Source organism: Prunus mume, linkage group LG3 (genome assembly GCF_029339155.1).
Source record: "Prunus mume cultivar Tortuosa linkage group LG3, ASM2933915v1, whole genome shotgun sequence".
NCBI classification, from domain to species: Eukaryota; Viridiplantae; Streptophyta; class Magnoliopsida; order Rosales; family Rosaceae; genus Prunus; species Prunus mume.
The window spans coordinates 7356841-7375116 of record NC_142700.1 but is presented as its reverse complement, the minus strand read 5'-3'; the positions used below and the strand labels follow the sequence as shown (position 1 = coordinate 7375116).

The 18276-nt window shown below is 35.2% G+C and overlaps 3 protein-coding genes across 5 annotated transcripts; 2 read left to right on the top strand and 1 right to left on the bottom strand.

Annotated features, from left to right (window-relative positions):
• Nucleotides 1–1364: 1364 nt before the first annotated feature.
• Nucleotides 1365–3013, top strand: LOC103325412 (putative zinc transporter 10). The gene is made up of 3 exons (XM_008227567.2): nt 1365–2014; nt 2267–2416; nt 2514–3013. Exons 1-3 carry the CDS (start codon nt 1691–1693, stop codon nt 2817–2819), a joined length of 780 nt encoding a protein of 259 aa, XP_008225789.2. The 5' UTR covers nt 1365–1690; the 3' UTR covers nt 2820–3013.
• A 5221-nt stretch (nt 3014–8234) lies between these two features.
• Nucleotides 8235–12079, top strand: LOC103325411 (RING/U-box superfamily protein). 3 transcript variants are annotated; one of them, XM_008227565.3, is made up of 4 exons: nt 8235–8576; nt 8936–9581; nt 9971–10731; nt 11354–12079. In XM_008227565.3, the coding sequence occupies exons 2-4, from the start codon at nt 9174–9176 to the stop codon at nt 11739–11741; spliced, it is 1557 nt and encodes a 518-aa protein (XP_008225787.2). In that variant the 5' UTR covers nt 8235–8576; nt 8936–9173; the 3' UTR covers nt 11742–12079. The 3 variants fall into 3 exon arrangements, with proteins under 3 accessions (XP_008225787.2, XP_016648663.2, XP_008225788.2); XM_016793177.2 differs by having other exon boundaries at nt 8240–8325; XM_008227566.3 differs by having other exon boundaries at nt 8436–8812.
• Nucleotides 12080–13604: 1525 nt separating this feature from the next.
• Nucleotides 13605–16162, bottom strand: LOC103325410 (O-fucosyltransferase family protein). Its single transcript, XM_089048979.1, is given in 5 exon segments — nt 13605–13936; nt 13938–14440; nt 14443–15378; nt 15483–15690; nt 15770–16162. Coding segments are annotated over 3 exon segments (1281 nt in total). The 5' UTR covers nt 15191–15378; nt 15483–15690; nt 15770–16162; the 3' UTR covers nt 13605–13906.
• Nucleotides 16163–18276: the final 2114 nt, after the last annotated feature.

The following is an 18276-nucleotide window of genomic DNA, read 5'->3' as shown; positions in this document are numbered from 1 at the left end:
ATTAGGTGGCCTTAGCCACGTGTACTTGAAGAAGCTTAGCAAAACACAAGCCCCCACGAGCTCTACTCATTCACTGACAAACTCGAGCATGCAGCATGCCTCCTTCGTTTACTTAACACACAATCCTAAATATTTATATGCGACTTACAACGGAATCTATGCATAATATGCTTCGTTTACTTCTGGATTAGATATCCTACAAATCCTCCTTCTGTATCTTTTGACTTTTTATTTTGTTTTTTTTTTCTCAATATAAGCCCATACAACTTATATCCCCTAGACACAAACCCATCATCTATATAACTACGTTGAGGATTAATTTTGTGTTGCCACATCATTAATAGCACTAATTAAGAGTGAGAAATTTGCAAATGCAAATTTTATATAAAATATAGGTACTCATTATTAGATTTGGAGAGAGAAAATAGGTTCATTTAAAAATTACATTTGATAAAACAAATAATAGTACTTTATTCAGAGAAAAAGTTTGTAAAAATAGGTACATTATTTAGATAAATAATAGGTACTTTATTCGCAAATGGTAGGTGGATGACATGTAAGTACATTAAAATTAATGTAGGTCGAAATCATAAAACAAATAGGTACAGTATGTACGATACATATTTAAAGGTTATTAGTATGTAAATTCTCAAAACATTTTATTAAACAAACCAATTACCCAAATTTGTTCACACATCTATTACAACCATTTGGGTTGAATGAAGAGAAAATAAAAGTAGGAGTGAGTTGGATCCTAGTTTTTTTACTTATACAAATTGGGTAGAAAAAAAGTGAAGGGTTTTAGGTATGGCAAATTGAATTTAAAGAGTGTAAGCCAAATTTACTATTTTTTTTTCTCAGTCATCATATTCGAGTCTGTAAAAAGGAGGTCTCACATACATATTTGAACTGATTGAAAAGCCTATCTATTAATTCGATCTGGATGATGAAAGCCTAATTATGGAAAATTATGCTTGGAAATCAATATCACATATATAATCCTTGGCATCTCACAGAATTGGTTGACCTGAGAAATTAAACTGAAATATTCTTTATCTGGAATATTGGAAGCCTTATCCAACAGTACTAGCTCCATGTACGGCTGCTTGCATAATATATTCATGAAGAATAAAACTATTACGTACGTCAATTCTCCAAACCTGACTCTTCTTTTTAGAATGTAGCAAAACCTTTATCGTTGAACACATCAACAGAGCTTTTTCTTTTGACAAGTTGGTATAAAACAATATTAATCACCTTATTTATTTATTCTGTTCGCATCATGCCACTATTGATTGCTCAATCTCAGACCCCTCTATATAAACAAGATCCAAGATCACTCCAAATCATTGAGCCCAAAACTTATTTGAGTGAGCTGAAGTCAGAGTAAAAAAATGGCCACCAAGTCACATTTGAAGCTCACCCCAATTATCTTCATCATCTTCATCTCCATTCTCACTCCCCAAGTCCATTCACAGTCTGATGAATGCGGCTCAGAAACCAACTCCTGCAATGACAAGTCTGGAGCTGTGCCGCTCAAAGTCATAGCCATAACCTCAATTTTGGTCACGAGCATGATCGGGGTGTCCTTGCCTCTTGTTACTCGTTCGATACCCGCGTTGCACCCTGATCGAAACCTTTTGTGATTGTCAAGTGCTTTGCAGCCGGCATCATCCTTGCCACGGGGTTCATGCACGTCTTGCCTGATTCTTTTGACATGTTATCATCCAACTGTTTGAAAGAAAACCCGTGGCACAAGTTCCCTTTCTCAGGGTTTGTGGCTATGCTCTCTGCAATTGTGACTTTGATGGTGGATTCTATGGCCACTAGTATTTATAGCAAGAGATGCAGAACTGGAGTTATCCCAGATAATGGGACGGTTGCAGCCGTTGAGGTGGACCAAGAGATGGCTGCGGTGGGTGCTGGGCATGCTCATTTTCATGCTCACAGTCATGACATAGTCAAGGGAGGAAATGAAGACTCACAGCTTCCCCGTTATCGCGTTGTTGCCATGGTGAGAAATAAATTTTCATCTTATTATCTAACAGTTTGACGCGTCATATATATTGTTAACTTAAATCATTAGTGAAGTGAAATTTTTTTTTCCTGAATTTTGTTATGCATAGTTTGTTATAACCAATAGTGTCAGAAAATGTTAATCAGAACTATAGATGAGGTGAATTTTCGATTCAACGTGTAGTTGACCAGATTGACAGTTTGATAACATAGTACATGTATAAATATAATTACTTGTGTATTGTTGCAGGTATTAGAACTGGGTATCATTGTTCACTCAGTTGTTATTGGGCTTTCTCTTGGAGCATCAAACAACACTTGCACAATTAAGGGTCTTGTAGCTGCCCTTTGCTTCCATCAAATGTTTGAAGGCATGGGTCTTGGTGGTTGCATTCTCCAGGTATATATATATATATATCCATTTAATATATAAACAAAATATATACTTAATGACTTCAAACTTCAATTAGCTCATGAACAAATATAATTTAATGCAGGCTGAGTACAAGTTCATGAAGAAGGCCATCATGGTGTTCTTCTTCTCAACAACAACCCCATTCGGAATTGCTATCGGAATGGCCCTTACAAAATCGTACAAGGAAAATAGTCCAAGGTCGCTAATCACAGTAGGGCTGCTCAATGCATCCTCAGCTGGCCTTCTTATCTACATGGCTCTGGTTGATCTTCTTGCTGCTGACTTCATGGGTCCAAAGTTGCAGCGTAGCATCAAGCTCCAGATCAAATCTTACATGGCGGTCCTTTTGGGTGCAGGTGGCATGTCTGTATTGGCAAAATGGGCTTAATTATAAGACCAATAAATTATTCATGCCATGATCTGAAAAGCGATGTTATATATTGTACTCATATCTGTGTTTTGATTTCCTGAAGTTTTAGGTTTATGATCGTTATATGTTTCCACAGGTCGACCTTTTTGTGTTGTCCACTTCGTATTGTGATTCCCTCAAGTGCTATAAATAGCCAAACAAACTTGTTTCAAGTTTCATGAGCAAATAAAGAAACAAAAGGAAATTGAAATTATAAGAAATATGAAAGACAAGGAGAAGTTTATTCAAACTTTTTGCTTTCTCAATTTCTCATGGGTTTTCAATGGATTAGGAAATTAGGCCCAAATCCACAGCCTAAAGGATGCTAAAGAAAAGCCCTAGAATTGCAGGAGCAGTAGATTTTGGGTTCTAGAAGATAACCCAACACCCTTAAATTCAGGCTCAATAGAAATGACGTAAAATCGTGTAAATGCTATGCATAATTCATAAAGATAAACTTCTATCTTTTTGTTGAAGTATTTTATAAATTTAAAATTAAAAAAATAAAATAAAATACTGCTTTGACAATAGAGAGGATTAAGAAACTTTTTTTTTTTTTTTTTGGTAGCATTCTTCTTTGAACCATTTTAAAAAAATATATATATAAGGGAAAAGATGTTAAATTTTCCTGTTATCATTTTCCCTGTGCCTTCCTGGTACTTATCTAAACTCTTGACACATGTTCCTATATTGTTAACTTTTGATACAATTACAAACAAAAACAAAAACTAATTGTTAAAGAAAAATCAAACGATGCAATAGAACAGCTACCCAAGCCCCCAACCCTTGAATGTGCATATTATATGACGGCTCTTCCCTTGGTTGAGATTGACTCTAAGTTGGAAAATGGAATTATGGGGTTTTGGATTTGGAAGACATGTTCACAACTATTCTATTCTAAACCCGATCTTAACTATGTTGTTGGGGTTTTGGGTTTGGGAAGCAAAATGATAAAAGTGGCGACAGAGAAGGAAAAAGATGTGTTTCCGGCAAGCATGACGAGGGTTTCTGGCGAGTAAGGGTGGAGCTAGAATTGTAAAGTTAGGAGGGCCGAATTAGAAAATATAAGTATATAAAATACCTAAGTATTCAATAATTACATATTTAGAGCTAAATATTTCTAATTTAGTTATGTCTAATTTATTTTAGATGGAACTTTAACTTAAATTATAAGTGGTTTATTATAAATTCTATATGTTATATATAATATAATAGAGGAGAGATTTTAAAAAAAAAATTAGGGGGCCAAGGCCACTCCAAGCCTAAAAGTGGCTCTGCCACTGCCGGCGAGAAGGTGAGGAGTTGTCGGCGACGACAAGGGTTGAGTGGGTGCAGAGCTTTGGTAGCTGTTTAATAATTTGTTTTTGTTTTTGTCTTTAGTTTTAATTTTATTAAAAGTTAACATTGTTAACTTAGAGGTTAAGTGTAGGTATAGGTGCTAGAGTTTAGATAAGTAACAGGGGGCCACATGGAAAATGGTAATAGAAAAATTGGACTCATCCAAAAGAATGTGTTTGAGAATGTACATGAAAAAAAATCAAAATAATTTTTTTTAGTATAAGCAATAGTTTTAATTAAAGAGGAGGGAGATTTCTCACACACACAAATGATATCATAAGGATTCGAACCTGAGACCTCTAAGCTAAACTTCATTTAAGAAAAAAAAAACCAAAATAATAAAAGCTAATAAGTCAACTAGCACATAGTGCCACGTTTGGAACACCGAAAGTTCCAGTCTCTACCAGCTACTTGTCGTTTTGTTGCACCAGTCAAAACTTAAAGGACCCATTTTTGACAGAATAAAATTGCAGGACAAATGATGAGCATAGAATGGATGAACATTAACCCTAAAGACAAGTCATACACTATGCACCGCAGTTGACTGCTTTGATTCCTCTTCCTCATAGACGCGACTACTACCTACTTCACGGAACTTTTATTAACAAAAGGGTTTGTCATTTTGGAACTAATATTTTCCAAAAAGAGAAAACAAAATTGAACCGTCCATAATTTAATCCAACTTGAGTATTATATTTCATTTGATGTCTTCTTAGAGCATATTCTATTAATATTCTCTTATATAAAAAATCCAAAAATGTTACGTAACCAAATTAAACTTTCGATCTTAAATATGTATACTTTTTATTGATGAAAAATACATGTACATTTAAACAATAATTACCTTCATTTCTTCAAATTAACAGTTTGACAACATTTTATTATACGATAAATCACCAATGTCATAATTTGTGAATATTTCTCTATCATAAATTAGTTAGTTTCTTCTTTTACTTTTTTTCATAACCCTAAACCCTTAAATGCAACGACACATCGTTGTTGAGCAAGTCACTATTTGAAGGCAATCATAGAGTCAAGTCCCTTTCCTCTATAAGTAAAGAGTACCCCACCTTAAACCAAACTCTATAAGCAACATGATGATTTTTTTAATAGCATGATTGATGATTGATTGTCAACCTGTAAAGTGTAAAGCTGTACAAGAAAAGCGATTAGGTACAAACTGCAAAGAGGTACATTGCATTCACATTGCCACCATTTGAATTTTGTGGTAAATAGTTTCCACATTTGTTAAATTAGTCATTAAACATTTGTTAATTAACTCCTGGATTTTTAAGGTTAAGTCATATATGGATCTAGTTTTCAGATTTGAGCTGGCTGCAGACTGATGATGACTGGGAAAGGGTTTAAATTTCCAACCTCAGTCGTAAGAAATGGGTGAAACAGAAAAACATGCTTGGAACTTGGAAGTCAATTTCAGTAATTAAATATAAGAAGATAGGGTTTGGTAATCATTAATTCTCATTTTTTTAATCCATATATATATATATATATATATATATAATTGTCAGGAAGCTGAAAAAAGTCAAGAACAAAGTCACATTTTCTTCAGCAAAATAGACAAACACCATGTGCATACTGCATAGGTTTCTCCAACTCCAACCCAGCTTTCTGGCTGAGAATCTTAGGGGTTTTGTCTTAATGCGTTTATTTTTCTTCCAAGTTCCATTCAGTCATATTTCATACAGTAATGCTCTGAACAATTAGTGAAATATATGCAACGCTTGAACATTCCAGCCAAATGATGCTGTACTGTTTTAATTCTACGACTATAAACTGTTGAATAAGAAGAAGGATGGGAAAATGGAAGGAAAGAGAGGTCTAAACGTGAGAAAACGATCAAGGGAAAAGAAAGGTGTAAGATGTCCATCAATCAATCCAAAAGAAGACAAATTGGACTTTGTGATCCTGGTTTGGAGGGGTCTCATCTCCCTCCATTTTATTTACTCTCCTCTATCATCTGCTCTCTATGTGTTTTTTTTCCTCCCATTCTCACCGTTCTACTTTCCCTAATCACACGGCACATTTTGTCAAATATGCTACATACACAAAACCTTCGGGATTGGGCGTAGCTCAAGTGGCGAAGGAGGTTGGAGTGGCGTGTTAGATGGAAAGAGGGTTTTCGTTATGTTTTTGCATGTTAATACTTGTGTTTATGATAAAATGACGTTATTTTTAGTGTTTAAGATTTATATATACGTATCCTGTGAGTTAAATTTGAGACTTTCTCTAACCAATTGAAGATAAATATCACTAGATTATATTGAGAAAATTAAGTAAAAACTTAAATAATGTAATTTTATCATATGAAAAAAGGGAATCTTGATTTAATAAGTGTAATGCAAATATAATAAATTCAAGGATATATTTTGTATCATCTTGGGCATTGGAACCGCAAAACCGTAAAACCGAACCAAACCAATCCGGAAAAAACCGAAAAAACCGTGTTGACCGAAAAGTCAAAAGAAAAAATGTAGAGAATTGAACGGTCCAATAAAATTAATATATATATTTTTATATTATATTTGAAATTATATAAATATTTTTATACTTGGCTAAGTTTGATTGGGTGTCTACGCTACTATGACGCTGTGTTGAATTTCTTCTTCGTTCGTTCCTTCATTGAGACTGAGCCTCTTCCAAACCTTTATTTCTCAATTAACTGAAGACTTCCAATCTCATAATTTGGTTTTGATTATATCTGTATGTTTTGATTATATATGTATGTTATTATATCTGAAATTTGGATGTTTGCAGCTGATTTTGATGTTTTGCAATTGAAATTTGGATGTTTATATCTGAAATTTGGATGTTTGCAGCTGAAATTGGTTTTGATTATATCTGTATGTTTTGATTATATCTGAAATTTGGATGTTTGCTTTTGATGTTTTGCAATTGAAATTTGGATGTTTATATCTGAAATTTGGATGTTTGCAGCTGATTGGTTTTGATTATATCTGAAATTAGGTCATATTTTATCAACTGACAGAATTGAAAAAAATAAAAGGAAATTGTTTCAAGTTGAAAAGATTTAAGGTGGTGTGGATGAATGATCTTCATGGTTTATTTGTTATTCACAGTAATTGTGGTTTTGATAGTTATTAATATGTATAACTTGTATGATAATTGGTTTGTTAGTTCGATTGTATAATATTTAATTTTCTGTTTTTTTTTAAATTGAGGGCTTGTTTTTTGTTAGTATCTTGTTTAAGTTGCTTTTTTTTTTTGTTTCTTAAAGAAATCATGAATGAGTCAAACCCATTTGGAGAGGTACATGCCAACAATTCAAGAGATGGAGTTCTATGAATCGATTGAATTAGGTATGTCTTTGTAATTTTATATGCTTTATTAATGTATTATATAATGTGTATGTTTGACTAATGTTTTAATGGGTTTATGTTTTTTTTATGTAGATATTATGAGTTCATCCACACCTAGCACCATAGCTCCAACTACTTTTCAATGTTAGGAGGAATTTAATGAAGTTGGATTGAATTTGGGTTGTAATGTATATTTGAATTGAATTTGAGTTGTATTTGGCTAGTAATTTATTTTGGAACTTATTTTGTTGAAGTTTGATTGAATTTGGGTTGTAATTTATATGTTGAAGTTGGATTGAATTTGGATTGCATTTTTTGAAGTTTGATTGAATTTGGGTTGTAATTTATATGTTAAAGTTGGATTGAATTTGGAATGCATTTTTGTTAAAGTTAGATTCATTTTGATGCGTTGAAAGCTTGATAGAACCTCAAATTTGAGGTATGTTAGTATATAAATTCATTTTGGGCAGGTTTGTTTATTAGGCTTCATGTGTGTTGAAATTGAGACTTCATCCAATTAACTGAAGACAAATACCGATAAATTATATTGAGAAAATTAAGAACAAACTAAAAAAAAAAAAGTAATTTTACTAATTAAAAGAAGGGAATCTTGCATTTAATAAGTATGCAAATATATAAAAAAAAAATAAAGGATATTTTGTATTTTTTGGGTAAATATGGAGAAAATAAAAGGGCAAGTAGAGAATTGAAGAAATCCAAAGTGCATGTGTTTAGGAAGGAGAGAGAATGCCAACAAAGCAAAAGGCCAAAGGCATTCTAACTTTCCTCTCACGCCAATAACTGCAATAGTAAGTCTAAGGATTCTCTTCTCAGCTCTCACCATCCTAATTAGTAATAAAATCTTTCATCTTTCATCTAATCCCAGTAAAAGAACAGAATAAAAACAGCATCTTGTAAGTGGGTGAGGCACCAAAGGTTGAAATTTGTCAGATTAGGGTTTTTATTATTCTACCATTTTGCTACAATTACAAGACACCATTTCAGATTTCAGACCCCAACAGGAATCTGATTCCGGAGACTTTAGTTCCCTCCGGATAAGGTAATGGAACCTGTACTTCGTTCTTGCCCAGTCACCCTTCCAATATGATACCCTTTCCTATTTCTGTATCTTATCCTTTTCTTTTCTTCTTTGTGGTTTTCAAAAAATTGCTTTGAAATTTTGTACAGTTTTGGAGGGATGAAAATTAGCCCTCTCTCTTTCTATTTTGGGTTGATTTTTGTTTATGTGGAAGAGCTAACAATTATGTATCTTTTGGGATTTGGGGAATATATAAGGTAAAGCACGGATTTTTGGCTCATTTGGATGAATTCGTTGATGGGTTTTTCTTGTTTATCGATTTGGATTTAGTAGCTGAATGATTACTGTCTGAGATCAGTATTTCTTTGTGGTATTTATAGGTGGAGGTGATGCTACAATTGGCTGCAGTTCTGGATCGATTCCTTGGAGGGTGTTTTTTGTATGATGATTTGGAGATAGGCTCTGAAAGATCAGTGATTGAAATGAATTGTTGTTTGTGATTTTGAGAGATTTGACTGCTGAAAGTACAGAGCTTCAGATTGTTTGGTTGACGAGTTGTAGTTGGATTTTGGTAACAATCACAGCTTCAAGTTTTAGAAATCCAGAGCTGTTGTGTAAATGGAGGGTCAGGCAAGTTTTGGTGATGAGGTTTCTGTAAATTTACTAAGAGAGGAAGATGAAGAAGAGTTTCGTAGTTGTTGCGAAGATGATGAAGTTTGGAAGGAGACCGAAGAACCGGTGAAGGTGGATCCAAAAGATGATCTCGATGAATTTTCAGTGAAGATGTTCTTCAAAGGCATGTCCATAGCTGGGTATGGGGACTCAGGTTTCGGGCTTTCTGGAATTGGAGTTGTCATGGAAAGGTCAACCAATGTTCCTGCAATTCAGGTGCAGAAAAGGCTTGATTTTTATGTGGAGGAGCCTGTGGCTGACTATTTAGCCCTGATGGATGGCCTAATGGAAGCTGTGCAAAATAAAGTCCGCCGGGTTTATGCATTCACAGATTCTGAGCTGCTATATGATCAGGTGAGTCCTTATCTGTGAAAGAGTTAACTTTCTTTGTTCATTTTGGTTACCACTTTAGAAGACGTATTAAATATGAAGCCAATAATTTTGCTAGCCTTGATTTTTGGTGGCTGATTTTCATAAGTTCCTTGCCAAATTATCCATTGCAATTTCAGCGTTTGTGACCGCATGAATTTATTGACGAAAAAAGGGGTCAACATTATTTTTAACAACACAATTTTATAGGTTGAGTGATGGATAAAACCTTTTAACTTTCAGCAACACACTTTGAGTGATTGCTACTGAGGATTATTTCACCTTACTTGATTTGAGTTGTAGCACTAGCATTAAATTATTCAAATTGTCTTCTTTCATGTCAAGTTTGCTTTAATGACATGAGTTTTTGACAGGTATCACATGAGCAGAAACTTGAAATTCCACTCCTAGTAGCGCTGAGGCAAAGGATCCTAGAGCATGCCAGTCATCTCGATGCTTTTGTTCTGAAACTTGTCCCCACTGTAGATCTTGAGCGGCCATCAAAATTAGCCCAAGTGGCAATTGGAGTTGTCTCTTTTCCTGATAAGGGTGTTGAATCACTTGAAAACTGTTCCATCTGTTGCGACGATAAACCATCCCTAATGATGATCACCATGAAATGTTCTCATAAGTTCTGTTCGCATTGCATGAGGACATACGTTGATGGGAAGGTACAGTCCTCACAAGTCCCCATCAGATGTCCTCAGCCGAGATGCAAGTATTACATCTCCACTGCTGAGTGCAAATCTTTTCTTCCACTCACTTCTTATGAATCATTGGAGAAAGCCCTCGCAGAAGCAAATATTCTCCACTCAGATAGAATTTACTGCCCATATCCAAATTGTTCTGTCCTGCTTGATCCTCTTGAATGTTTGTCAGCTAGGGCAAGTTCATCAAGTCAGTCAGATAACAGCTGCATTGACTGTCCAGTTTGTCAGAGATTCATCTGTGTAGATTGTGGCGTTCCTTGGCATTCATCTATGAGCTGTGAGGAGTTCCAAAACCTCCCATTGGAAGAGAGAGATGCTGCAGACATTACCTTACATCGCCTAGCACAAAATAAAAGCTGGAGACGTTGCCAGCAGTGTCGTAGGATGATCGAGCTCACTCAAGGTTGCTACCACATGACATGCTGGTAAGATCACTTTCATTGCACATACTGTTGTATTATTGAAAACATTGACTGAGTGGGTTGAGAACCCCATATGGACTCAATTGACTATGAATTGTAACTCATACTTATGGTTAAAGTGTTAAACTCAAATACTGTGACAGTTGAACTAAATGGAAACTACTTAATCATTTCAGATCTCAGGCTTCTTTTTTGTTTGAGAAATTTTTTTCAAAATACAATTTTTTATACTCGCTTGGACAAAATGGTGTCACCCTATGCAGAGGGCAAAATGTGTGTAGCAGAACCTCTAGTAGTACCTGACTATGATTAAAGCTGATTGAATTAAGACAGCTTTAGTTGGTTTTATTGAATCATAACCTGACTATTTGAATACGAAAAATGTTCTGTAGTTTCACCTTTGGTTGTGATGCTTTCATCCGTTATGCATATGCACATGTAAACAAGGAGCATATGATGTTCTATGAATAAAATTTAAGTTTAATCACCTTTGTTTGTAATGCTTATGTCTGTTATACATTTGCACATGTTCAATACAGAAGAATGTTATGTTCACCATGTTAAGTCTACTTTTCATTAGCAGCTCTTGAATCTTTACTGAGCTTTTCATGTTGCTCATTTTCAGGTGTAGGCATGAGTTCTGTTATTCATGTGGTGCTGAATATAGGAATGGCCAACAGACTTGTCAATGTGCCTTTTGGGATGAAGACAACAACAACACAGAAGACTTGGTTACTCAGTCTATGCAAGAATCTGAGCAATGGGCATGGGAAACATTCAATTCGCTTCCCATGATAATGGACGCATACTCAGACCAAGAGAGATCACAGTTGGCACTGATCCAGAGGTTCCTAGCTGGGGGTTTCAGTTTAAGTGACCACCCCCCTTACCAATCCCCACCCCGCTGTACAGATTCCTACGTAGATGCAATGAAAGATCTTCATCAGCTTCCTTGGCTCGAGAGGTTCGTTTCTGTGATAAGTGATAACTACTATGAAGAATACATCCAATGAATTATAGGACTCCTGAAGTTGGAAAATAATCTGCATAGCTTCCCACCAATACTTTTCGTATAAGAAAGAGTAAAGAGTTCCTCGCTCTATTCACTCCAATTTCATGGTCATGAAGATAATGTACCTCTTTTCCTTTGTAGTTTCATGATCATTGTGTTAAGATAAAACTTGTGACCATCAAGGTCCCTTGTGTGTACCATAGAAGGGGAAGCATCTATTCTTGATGATCGCTTTCTTCTTGAAAGACAGGAAAAGAAAAAAAAAGATAGTGAATTGAATTGAAAGAACATTTATCATGTTAGTGAATTAAAATGCCATAAATGTATTTCCATTTTATATGCTCTCTCTCTCTCTCTCTCTCTCTGTGAGATGGGAAACACTGTAAATACTCATCAAAGTAAGAGTTGATTCTTCCCTTCAATTATTTGAAAGTCGCCAAAAATATGGTTGTTTTTCATGACAATATGCATTGAGCTTAGTTGTCCCATCTTGCTTCTTGCTTCCCATTATAAGAAAATGGGAAAGATACCAAACTCACCCACCACCATTAACAACAGGAACAAGTCATTATTGTGATTGTTGTAGTGGTGAATGTGTTGTTTGGTTTTGTGTAGTGTTTACAGGACACGTCTCAATTTGGATAAGGGGTAGCTATTAGTAGGGTGGCTTCAATCAAACCCTTTCCAGATGTTAAATGGAAATTTCGTGCAAGAGTGAGTGGCTTCAATTATATCAAACCTATAAGTTGGCATGAAAATGAGTTTGTTGGGTATGTTTGGGACCCATCTGCAACTTTTTCTCCCAAATATATTTTCACCGCAACATCTAGAGAAATTTTGAATCCCTACCAATGTTCAAGCACTTCATAAATTTTGGATCATTGTGGGCATTGGGAGTTTCTTTACTCACTTTGGTTGGACCAACTTCAACCCACAGGCCGACTCATATCTTGCTCCAATAATTGGGTTTGGCCCATTTTGGCCCATGCCAAACACCTTTTGCTTTTCGTTTCACCATTGGATATTTATAGATAAAATTCAGAAAGGTCCTTAATTAATTTTGGAGAAGATCATCTGTTCTGTTGTGTTTTTCTGCAATAGAAATAGAAACGAGTACCATGCAGCAGACAAGTTGTCCAATTTTAGCTTTCCAATGGCCAGTTAGCCAATTAATGCATAAAGATTACAACTTTGATCCAGAGTCCCTAAACTTTTTTCTCAAAGCCTCACAGGGTCTCAAGTTTTTGGCATTTAAAGCCAAAATTTGAACTTTGAAGTTGCCCTGTATAAAGCAATAGTGCCTAAAATGCCCAAAAACTTGACTAATTCAAAGCAAATTGCAAATTAGATTGACCCTTTACAGATCTTGATGTCTGAAGTTTGAGGGCTAATCAACAAAGAAAAAACAGCCAAAACCCAGCATTGAGGTCCCACTGGGGAAGCAAAGAAACATAATGAGCAAGAATTTTCAACAAGTCAAATAAATACACACAGATGATGGGCCAAAAAGGCTCAAAGTTGAGAGCTAAGGACATGACCCACCACAAAAAATAAAAAATCAAGTACCAAATAACTTAATTCCTTGCTTGTGCTAAAGACTGTCCCATTCCATTTCCTTCTGTCTTTATCTGTTTGTTTTGGTCATCTGTTCCATCATCCTTCAATTATGGAAAGAAAACAGGTGCAGAGAGACACAGAGAAGGAAAAAGTGGTTAGAAAGCTTGTAAAAAAACCCCATTTCCTGTTAAAATTTTATGAGGGCATGCTCTTGTTTTACTACAAACTCAATAAAATCAATATCCTACAAGAATTCATGCCAAGAGAATAGCAACATTCATTAACACATAGTGAGAAATCCAACCCGGAGAGGAAAAAAATATATGCCATCAAGATATAAAAAAAACCAATAGAATGGAACTTACATTTGAAATATAAAAAAAAGAAATTTACATCCATTCAACAGCAATTTTAACGTTCACTATAAAGGGGAAAAAGAACTTTGTAACTATACCGAAAATATTGCGCAGGAGGGGCTGGATGATGTAGAGTACAAGAAGTGGTGGAGCCTTGAACATGTCCACCAATAGAAAAACTAAGGATCAACACAACACGAAATGTCATTGGAGCCATAGCTAATTGCTTGAAGACTTGAGCCAGACATGTTTGTCATCCATCTTTGAGGGCCTTTTGCTTCCCCTAATATGTTGTATGCATAAGAAGGCCACCTTACATCCACACCACATGAGCTTGTGACGCCCATTCTAATGAGCTTCTGCGTTCGATCGAGAACTATAAGGTTCGAAAATGTGGAGAAACTGTTTCCCACAAAGACATCGGCCCTTAAACACACTTCATAGTCAATTGCAGACTGAATGAGATAAGGGAACTTCTTGTAAGTCCCTTCAAGCCCCAATTTCTTCTTCTCATAAGGAATCAAGCCTTCCTTCCAGCCACTCAAAATAGATGGATCATGAAGAAGACTGTCAGCCACAGCTAAATAAACAACGACTGGTGTTTTCAGGCCAGCAATGTTGCCCACTCTCTCCATGATCTCCTCCTTGCTGCTACAAATTTGAGTTATGTTTGATCTTTGCTCTAGCTTCTTACAATGAATCATCCAGTCTATCTCTATCCTCATATGTACAGCCACATAAGGCACTGGCTGCAAGAAAGGCTTCTCTGCCGGGTTAATGCCATTTGTGGAGACTCATTCTGGCTTCTTACTTGTGTTGCTCCTATATCTCTAATCCTGGACACAACTTTATCTGCTTCATTCATTATCTCATCAACCAGAACCAAGCACTCAAACACCTTCGCATAGTCCTTCACAGGCCAATGATCGTGCCACAGAAACGGGTTCTTTCCAATGATTCGAATCACGTCAAACTCATTATATGGATCCTCATTGTGCTGTTTCAACTGATCCAAATCTCTCTCAGGTGTCCACCTCCTTCCACTTCCTTTCTGAAGCTCAAAGGCTCCCGTTTGGTTTCTAAGATCCGAGAACTCGCCCAGTTGAACAAAGCCATTACAGAGAGAATTAAACGTCTTGAACTGGAACACCTTATCAAAGGAAATAGGCTCCAAGAGCTCGACTTCTTTGTAGAACAGGGAAGCACTCAAGCTAGGCATCAAAAGAGTCCGGCTCAGAAACTTTGCAGTTAAACAAGCTCTTGCAAACGCAATCTTTTGATTGTTTAAGCCCCATACAATTTGAGGAACCTCCAAAAACTTATCTTTTCTAATTCCGAATTTATGACCGAGTGACAAAGAGAGGTTACTGATGAAGACCAACTTGCTCTGTTCAGCTCCACCAAAACTATGGAACGTAGGAAGCAGAACAGCTCTGAGAATCAGAGCAATGAAAGCTAAAACAACACATTTGCATGCAAAGGAATTCAAGTGGCAACCGTGTACTTTGAAGTGCTTACAATAAGGAGGCACGTCCATTTAAGATTCAACCCACAAAATCCAGAATTTTAAATCATCCCAAGCACATAAAACTCATCTGACATAATCATCATGATCAATTTGCACAAAACCAGAGCAGCAATTTTTGTAGCGTATGAAATTCCAAGGTTTCTTATCAAGAATTGTTGCACCAGTTGAATTCAAAGATGACTGCGAGACATGAAAATCTACAGGATCCAATAAATATACAGAAATTAGAAGGAAAGAAGGAAACTCAGCAGAAATCAAATTCAATAAGGATTGCAGATAAAATTTTGAAAAGAGAAGTTACCTGTTTTTCACAAAATTAATCCTGAATTGGTTGAAGAAGCAATTTTTCACTCTGGCCCAATTGCCAAATTCAAAAACAGAAGGCTCCGAGAAAAGCACGCATGTGAACGGCAATCCAAATTCAATCAGGAAACCATTAAAGTCGTCTCTTTTTGACCCCACAATTCGATAGAAGAAAACAACATGTAATTCCAAAGCCTGCAGATGACCTGCAGATGATGCTATAAAACAAAGAAGAGAGAGAGAGAGAGAGTTTTCATAAATGAGCCAAAAATTGCATAAACTCACCTTGGGGAATTGAATTCCTGACAGAATCCCTACAAACAAATAATTCCACAGAAAAAAAATAATCAATAAGAGCTCAATTGTGACTCTGAATCCAAATTGGTTTATGATAAACTGTAACTGTCTGAATTCTGAGGACAACCCAGAAAGCAAAAGACACCTCACAGGAAGAAGATGAACATGTGTCAAAGAAATCTAGAAAAGCCAGAGTTCCTGCGAGCATGCCAACCCATCACAATCATGACAACAAAGAATATCATTTTTAATAAATAAAACTAATGAGTTTGTAAAGGTGATAATAACAACAAATTTATCAACAACAAAAAAAGGAAAAAATAAGAGGAAGAGGAAGATGATTCAAGAAGGGCAATAAAATAATGTAGAAAAAAGAGCAAGAATCTTGTGTGAATGATGTTATTGGGAATTTGCAAAATAGAAAAGGGTAGTGAAAAGGACCTCAGAGATGTGTGAGCCATGCAACTGTCCAATCAGCCAAGGCAAAGGACATAAAAAATCTTATTCCTCTGCCATACCTTATTCCTCTGCCATACATTGTACAAGAGAGTGCATCAGAAAATTCTATATCAGGTATAATAGTAAATCTCCTTAAATAAATATAAAAAAAATAACCTATAAATTCAAATATCAGAAGTTGAAATTACAAAACATTATCTTAAATTGGATTTGTGCATGTACAAAATTCGACTTTGTATAATAAGTATGTGATCCGCATGTGATTTATTTCATAACTTTTGACATGAGTAGTGAGATTTTCTTCCTACCATGGAAAAAAGTATGGAAAAAGGAAAAATAATGATTGAATATACAATTTATATATGTTCTTTAGGGTTACGGTTATCTATGTATATAGTTAGTTTTTCTTTGTACGTATATATAAGCCAATTACAATCAGAAATCACTCACACATAGAAAATAAATGTGTGACTAACCTAGACAAAATCCCAAAAAACAAAAACGTGGAGAGGGAGACCTTTGTCAGCTGGGATCTGAGGAAGGTATGTATGTTTATGATGTGACTTATGAGTCATTGTATGGCGTGTGGATGTGGAGGTATTTTTTTCTTCAACTTTTCTTTATAGTGGCCCTTCTTCTACATTCTTACTCCAAAACTTGAGACTCTTGACTGATCCACAAAATTAAACAAGTTGAAAGAAATCGGTAGCCGTTTCCAAATCTCAAGCAAAGTCGTTGCCAACAACAAAGCAACCATACATTATTATTATTATTAAATCTTTCTGGTGGCAATTTGCGATGTTCCCACATGACATGAGATAAGTTAGCTCAGCTGTCATCTATTTGTCAAATTGCTAGTGGGGGGCTTTGGTATATAATCATGGACGAAGATCATGATTAACTACAATAAAAACAACCAATCCGATGTTCTTAATTATTAATGAGATTGTTAAAAGCCAAAGTGGGCGGGGAAAAGTGCTGCAATTTGAGTAAAATACAAGTTCAATCAATCACTTCTTTGATTTAGTATGTACTTTTGGCTGCATGTCTTATGGCGGGTGAGAAATACTATGAACAACTCATTAAAAATATATAAAATACATATGCACTTTTTTATCCCTAAATATGCCAAGTAAACCAAGTACTTTTTAGAGAGTTTCACTAAAACACCTAAAATGGGGGTTGAAATTATAAAAAAATCCAAGCACTATTTAAACATATAAACACACCTAAAACCCATCATTATACACACTCAAAACCCATTTATAAACACACCCAAAAAGTTGACTTTGGAGTTGATTTTGGGTGTGTTTCTATGTTTAAATAGTGCTTGGTTTTTTTTTATAAATACATGTCTAGGATTGGGTTTATTTATAAATTTGTATACTTGTTATTATTGAAACTTCATTTGTAAATTCGCATTTGAACAACACATCATATACATACCATTAAATACTTTAACAAGGCAATAATAACACCGTTGAATAGTTGTGTGTTAGCATCATTGTAATGATATGTGTGGTATTTTTTTTTTTATCTTGAAGTTTTTTTAATTGGATTTTCTTTAAGAAAGCTTTAACGAGGCCATTTTTGTATATCGGTTTTGTAACTGTATTGTTTGATGAAAAATAATTTAACAAAAGACATATGAAATTCTAAATATTTGATCAAAATAAAATAACGAATAACAAACGTATTTCGCCAACTAATTATTTGTTTAGTGACATTTCTTTTAAGCAAGATTGAAAAAAGAAGAAGGAAAAGATAGATATGTCACATCACAAAACATGTATTCATGGTGCAGCTACCACTTCTTTATCACTATCATTTTCTCAACTGCCCTTCAAAACCTCCTAGTCTGTCCTCTTTAACTTTTGAGCGTCCACAAATTTAAAAGCTCTTACCCCAATAAATACCCAAAAAAGAGAGGAAAATTTCGGCTCTTCTACTTTCTCGTGACTTGTTTGTTTTCTCTTCATCCTTGGTGAAGGTTAAAGGGAAGGAGGATGCTTCAGTTATACAACCAAAACACAAAT